Source organism: Elaeis guineensis, chromosome 2, assembly GCF_000442705.2.
Source record: "Elaeis guineensis isolate ETL-2024a chromosome 2, EG11, whole genome shotgun sequence".
NCBI classification, from domain to species: domain Eukaryota; kingdom Viridiplantae; phylum Streptophyta; class Magnoliopsida; order Arecales; family Arecaceae; genus Elaeis; species Elaeis guineensis.
In genome coordinates this window covers 11,520,645-11,527,874 of record NC_025994.2, presented here as the reverse complement: position 1 = coordinate 11,527,874, position 7,230 = coordinate 11,520,645, and the positions used below count along the sequence as shown (strand labels likewise).

The following is a 7,230-nucleotide window of genomic DNA, read 5'->3' as shown; positions in this document are numbered from 1 at the left end:
TGATAGGCATGGAGACCCCTAGGAACAAACAATGGCAATTTGGGGTCCCCAACTAGCTAAGGTCTAAGAGGAGGAAGGTGTTGCCCAATTGTCAAAGGTCCCCCGTCTACTTTAGCACCCTCTAAAACTTTATGACTAGAAATTACCTTCATATGAGTCCGAAAGAGTGCCCTCCTTTTCTTGTGGTTATGATAGTGACTGTGAACACTTCCACCACCACTAATCCCCATCCTGTCATCACATGGAAAACACCCAAACACGGATAACAGGACAGCCCATTCTTTGAGACCAAAAGAAGCCTTGAGATTAAAAGTTTGCTTCAGGTCCGGGACAATGAATTTTGGACCAAGAGTTGGAGGAAGAAGAAACAATAGCAAGCTCCCAGAGACTAAAAGAACCAACCACTCCATACAATTCAAAATATAATTGTTCAACTAAAAATATATATATAAGAAAAGAGAGAAGAAAAAAGATAGCCAAAGAAGATGCAATCACCATCAAGACTTGAATCAACAACACAATCCGAACATCTCTCCCAAATACTTCAGCTTATTGGATTTTATCAGGGGAATTCATTGGCCATCACCTCCATCAATGCTACAAATCTACACAAGCTCATGTGCATCAATCATCACTGCATGATGAGGTGCACCGGTTCTTCGAACAAACACTGCTGCATCCCTTGGTAGCTCGGAACCACATTCGGGTAGAGCAAAGGACTTACCTCGCACCAATACATGCTCTCTGATGTGGTACTCCCATGGGGATCAGCAACCATGCCGCCTCCTCCATAAAAGCAATCGAGTCCTTCCAATTTCACTGAGCTGCAGTGAAGCAACTCATCAAGCTCGCCTGCAAACCCGTTAGGACTCTGCAGCCCCTCGCCGAAAGAAGCGGTTGTGGTGTTCACCAAAGTCGTCACCTCGTTTGCCGAGTCATCAAAGAGTTGTGGCAGTGTAAATGAGCGAGGAGGAATGAAAGGGCTCTGAAGGCTTGCGTTGTCGTCATCGGAGAACCTCCCCTCACGCTTCATCAGAAGCTGCCTCATGGAAGCATGCTCGTCGTCGGCACGACGATCGAGCTGGCCGGTTGGGTAAACAGGCAAGGCCGGCTCAGGCCAGTAGGTGCTCTGGCTGCCACCCTCTCCGAGAACTCCTATATTTCCACTCTCATCTCTCTTAGCTTCTTGCTTCATCCCTCCACTTCGACGTCCCTGCTGCTGCTGCTGCTGGTGGTGATCTTTGCGCTGCTTGCCCAAAAGCTTCTTCTTCAGTCTCGTGTTCCAGTAATTCTTGATGTCATTGTCGGTCCTTCCCGGCAATTGGGCGGCGATTATAGACCACCTGCTCTCCCACACAACACAAGAATTAAATCATTTTGGTTATACTAATCCGAAACCATCCTAACTAAAAGCATGATACACCATGTGGTTGGATATAGAATTATTGGTCACCTGCTACCGATGCTGATATAGAGGCTACAAATGATGTTATCTTCCTCCTCAGAGAATCCTCCATGTTTAATGTTTGGCCGGAGATAGTTTAGCCATCGGAGACGGCAGCTCTTACCACATCGCTTAAGGCCTGATTATAATATGACACAAGCATGAAACATGCACTATGTTACCTTCTTGACGATAACAAGGGAGAATTTAATATGTGATGGGTCTTTAGGTGAGGATATATATATATATATATATGTACCAATCTTTTGAGGGAGGGTGATCCAGTTGCCGCCGGTGCCGTGCTGCTCGATGTAGGCCTTGAGCTTGGCGTCCTCCTCGGGGGACCATGGACCTTTCTTCACGTTGTCTTTGTCACAGCAAGGGGCTCTTCCCATGGTGGTGGTGGTGGTGGCTTCCCTTAGGACTCTAGCTCTAGGGGTTTGGGAGGCTCTCTTCTGCTTCCTTCTTTGGCTTCCTTCTCTGGCTGAAGCCCGAAGACTTAAAAAGGAGCCGAGGGAACGAGGCAATTGGCGAGCTCTCTCTATTGGCTTTTAAAAAGTGGCAGGAATTAAATAAGTTGGTGAACGAGAGACCCGGGTTTCTTTCTCTCTGTCTTCCTTAGACTAGAATCTCTATCATGCATTCGTCAGTGCATGGGCCCGCCACTCTCCTTTGTTGCCTACGTTACATGTGGTGTATATATTACATCTATGTCATGTATACATACATACATAGGTGTCCCTGTACATGGCGACTGCGACATAAGGGCTTAAGCATGAGGTAATGTCGAGGTCTTAAGGAATGATCGTTGTCCGATTATTATTCAATCATAATAGCTCTTATGAAAAGAAAATTACGGCTGCTATTCGCCACCATCACTGTTGTATACCAAGACAAAATTAAAATTATTAAATTCGGATCCTTCTACGAGTTAAAAGAATAAATCTTCATTAACAAACATTAACTTGCCTCTTATATAATTGTGGTTGAAAAAAAGAAAAGGCCATTGAAGTATTACTTTATTTGAAAATAAATCTAGTAACGAATTCAATTGGCAAATAATTAATGGCTGCTTTCCTGCTGTAATAGCTAGTTATAAATAACGGTTTTGGAGGAGGTGTGTTATTTTCTAATCTGATGCTATTGAAACGTCAGCTAGGTTATGTATGCTATCTTAGGGAGGAAGATCTCAGCAACTTAGGGTTGCCACCATGCATGCATAAATACGTTGATTAGAATATTAATTACATTTGTATCACCGACTAGCTACCACAATATCATGCAGGTCATGCTTGTATTTTTGGAGCTAGCTGCGTCATGTAGTCTTTTCAATCTGAGAATATTTTTGTCATGTTGATTTTTAATTAAAAGTTAGCAGGCGTAATGACACCAGAATATTACTACGAAAGCTAAGCGAAGCATGCAAGCACGAATTGGAACATAAAGAAAACAAAACGATGTTTAATTTATATATATATATGAGGCTTTGATGAATTTTGTCCAAGTCCTTTTAACATCCAATCTAATTGGCTTGATGGATCCACATACCATGAAAAAGACTTGACTTTATTAATTTGGTCTGGTAATTAAATGGCTAAATCTCTCCATACCAAAAATGCAATTGCGTTGAGCATTGGTCATGCTATATTTGAGCTTACCGACATTCTAGGATCCATAAAGATTCACTTAGCTCCATCTGACCTTTTCAAGAAACAATATTCTATACCATGAGCATGGTAGTCACTTCTCAAATTAACTGGCTTTGCATTACAACAAAATTTATATCAGCACACGACAAGAATCATCTATTAGATGGCCTTGGTGGGGGTGGTCCAAATAACAAAAGATATGTTTGCAATATATAGCCACCATATTCTAACATAGCGAGAAAAAAATCAAAATATCCTAACAAGCCAAAGTTCATAAAAAAATTAGATCGGTACCGTAGGACTATGTCTTCACACTCCGTCAAAAAATCCATCTGAGTCATCTCCTCAAAATAGTCAAATCGGATGATAAATAAGATTACAGCAAAATTCACGCCACATTCAACAGATCAAATATTGGTAGATAAGGCAGGGGAAGGGAGAGTGCGCTATCCTATTGATTTGGGTCAATTCAAAAACTGATAAGGATATAATATGTCAAAGTAATTATGAATGATGTAAGTTTTTGACAAGTTTTGATAGTTATGTCTCGTTCTAATTGTTAAAACAAAATATCAAATTGGATGTAAGCATAATGAATATTAATTTTTTTTAAAAGAATTGACATAATAATTCCATTTAGAAAAACGTGACTTAAACCGTTCATATGTATGCCTATATTGTGAGAAAATTTATGTGCACCTTAGAGATGGATGTATCAATCAATCTCATATCGTCACCATGAAGTTTTACCAAGATGCATGATAGAAGAAACAAAACAATCCATTATACGAATTTTTACTATGAAAAGATGCCTACTAATTGACTCAACATGAGGCTGGAAAAGCTTGGATTTTTAAATGAAACTATCTTCAACTATGCCAATTGAAAAACTATCTTAATAGAGATCCAACTTGGCATATAAATTTGAGTTAGGATCCTCTTCACTTTCATGATACTTAGATGATGTGTGATATCGAACTAGATCATCTCTCCATTGTAATTCCCAAATAGGATTTACACTCTCATTTTAATTAGCTGCACGTCAAGTATATTTATGAAGAATATCATAATATCTATCATTTTTGAAAACAATGTAGCCTTCCTTGTCCATATCATGTTTGGAAACAATACAGCCTTCATTGTCCATATTGATTAAGAAGGGACCCTAAGTGCATAATAAATCAAAAAGATTTCATTCAAAATATAAAGACAAAAAGGTAGGTTGCCTTCGTAATCTTGCAAGCGACATTTGTACGAACAAAATCATCCCCAACAAGTTTGCTCTACTTTTTGTTAGGTAACCAAACAAATATCTTGTAGAGCCCATAAAGTTTTAAGAATAGCTACTGGGGAAATATTAGAAAGCCTAACAAAACCCAGCATCTTTTTAGTTCCGGAAATAGGGTTCAAGTCCTTCCTAATCTTTCGTGGGATATCCTTCACTAGCCACTTCAAAATCTATGCAGATAGATGAATATAGGAGTTTGGAGTGCTTGGATCTACACAGATACCGATTCAATGACTGATGTCACGAAAGAAGATTAATCATTATTTCACACAAAAAATACAACTGGCCGAACCCCTATAAATGATGGCCTGACTATAGGGAAATATTTTGTGGCCGTTCAAATGATCATCATGGTTAGATGTTTAGGGCCTTAGCAAATCCTGATGCAAACACCAACCACATGCTTCTCACTGACCAATGTTGTCACAACAACCAGTGCGTGAGACTCACATCGCATCAGCTTTTCTTACGCTTCTGAATTCCTCTTGACTGGGTTCCACGGATCCCAACCCAGGTGGCAGGCTTCCCAAGTGCCACGTTCGTAGCGTCACCAAGTTGGACCTTTCCATGGGGAGCTTCCTGGGAAATTTCATCCTTCCGACCTTCCTATATCTTTCTTATATAGGGTCCAATTTAAGATTCCTGTGGCCATCCGGGTACAAAGAGAGAGAAGGAAAGGCCAAACTTTATTCCAATAGTTCCAGTGCAAAAGGAAAAGTAATTGGATCGGTCATCACCGAATCAAATTATATCTTCCCTATTTCATCTTTGTCAAAGAAACAATGTATAGGTACGCATGGATTGGTGGGTTCATGCATTGCACTTGGTATGATAGGCCGGCAGCCACTGTCTGTGGATAAAAACAGGTCGGCGGCCGCACTGGGTCAATGCAGCTTTCTCTATGATGATAAAAAAAGAACAGGAGGAGAAGAAAGAAGAGGATGATGCGAGAATAAATGGGTGGATGTATGAATTCCGGAGATTAATTCAATATTTGTGAGCCACACATCAGTATATCGTGCCGATGCATACGGTGCATGTCTTGTGAGCAAGAGACCCGCAAAAGACAATTAGTCGTATCTTATGTTTAAATGCAACGACGACTTTTTATATCACATGATTTTTTTTTTTTTCCTTTTCTTTTCTCATACGCAAAATCTATTTCATTGGTGTTGATATGGTTGATTTATTTCACTTGAAAATTTGAAATTAGCTCTCTCTCCCAAAATTTGTCAAGATTAATTTTGATGACAGTATCAGAGATGAAAGAAACAGAGTAGACTTTATCATTTGTGACTCGGATGAAAAATTTTTGATGGCTGATGAGTCTCACCTTTTCAAGCCTTCAGTTCCGATGGCGGAGCTTCACGTCATTTAGACTGACGTCATCTTTGCTAGGCAATAGCTTCATGTGGAGAAGATTTTCTTGAAAGGTGACTCTGCTATCATTATTTTGTGGATTCAGAAAGATGCCAGACAGCTCAAGAGTCATCCGCTTATCCGGAATGTCTAGATCTCTCTTCACCATCTGCTGCAGTGCAAGTCCGACATATCTACTGAGAGGCAAATACTGCAGCAGGTTGGATGACAGCTTTTGTTGCTAAGCACTCCGACGATTGGCTATGAAAATAAAATGACGACTGCTCGTCGGCTCTGTAGGATTTTGTGTATTTTGACCTTTTGCGGTTGCTCTCGCACCAGATTGATGTGACCATCCATTTATCCAAAAAAAAGAAGATGAAATTAGCATAAGTTGATCACGAGCCATTAGTAGTTAAAATCACAAAGTATATGATGGCTGGATATCTAATTAAGGGTGCGTTTGGTTTGCAACTGGAATTAAACATAGAATAGAAATTAGAATAGATTGAAATAGGAATCGAAATGGCCATATCCTCTGACATATTTGATGCGCGATCAGAACCACAATGAAATTTGAATATTAGAGAAGAGTAAGAAATTAATTGAGTTTTAAGAGATTGAAATATTTTTATTTTCACCTAGAATCAGTATGAGAATGAGACTTTTGTCGACCAAATGACTAAAATAAATGTTGGGTGGATGTCTGGCCAGGACACCACTTTCTAAGACCTTTTCAGTACCACGCGATGCAGTAGGAAGAAAGAAGAAACAAAATAAAAAACAATCAAAATATGTGAATCAACCACAAAAGAGCTCGCCTCCACGGGGCATGCAAACTTCACTATGAAAAAGAAATTTTACAAGAGGAGATCTCATCCTCAACCCTCCTACACATAATTTCTCTCTCACTAGAAGTTTTCCTCACAAAAGCTCTCTCTTGGAAGACCTCCTGAACCCCTGAAGTGCCTGACGTCCGCTGTCCAGGAGCCTTCTGCTCCTTCTCTCTCAGCGGCCTCACACTTCTCTCTTTCTCTTCTCAGGTTCCGCGCGGCGTCCTTAGCAAAAACCGAATCACCCCTTTTCCTCTGTGCGTCACAGGCTCTTTTAAAGGGCTAAAACTCAATTAGATTAGGTTTAAGAGTCTTAATCAAACCCAATTAAGGCCCTGAACCATTGGATCGAGAATCAGATCAACCCACACCCTCCGATCGTGCTCCGGCCCATGAAATAGTGCCATGGACCGCGAGAAATGCATGGAAAATATCCACGCAGTCCATAGGCCCAGCCGTGGACTGTCCGGTCCACGGTGGATCGGGGTACAGGCCCAGGCAAGGCGCCTGGGCCTGGGCCAGCCCGTGCGTGCGGGACTGGGCCATGCTCGCTCGCGGGCCCGCACACGGGATGGGCTGCGTGCCCACTTGGGCCGCATGCCTGGCTGGGCCGCCCGCTCGCCCGGGCCGTGTGCCTGGGTCGCGCGTCTCGTGCGT

The 7,230-nt window shown here is 41.4% G+C and overlaps 1 protein-coding gene across 1 annotated transcript; it reads right to left on the bottom strand.

Moving 5' to 3' along the window:
• Positions 1-423: 423 nt before the first annotated feature.
• LOC105061221 (uncharacterized) lies at positions 424-1,983 on the bottom strand. The gene is made up of 3 exons (XM_010945203.4): positions 1,704-1,983; positions 1,454-1,583; positions 424-1,343 (listed from the first exon to the last, which is right to left on the bottom strand). Exons 1-3 carry the CDS (start codon positions 1,837-1,839, stop codon positions 632-634), a joined length of 978 nt encoding a protein of 325 aa, XP_010943505.1. The 5' UTR covers positions 1,840-1,983; the 3' UTR covers positions 424-631.
• Between the last annotated feature and the right edge of the window lie 5,247 nt (positions 1,984-7,230).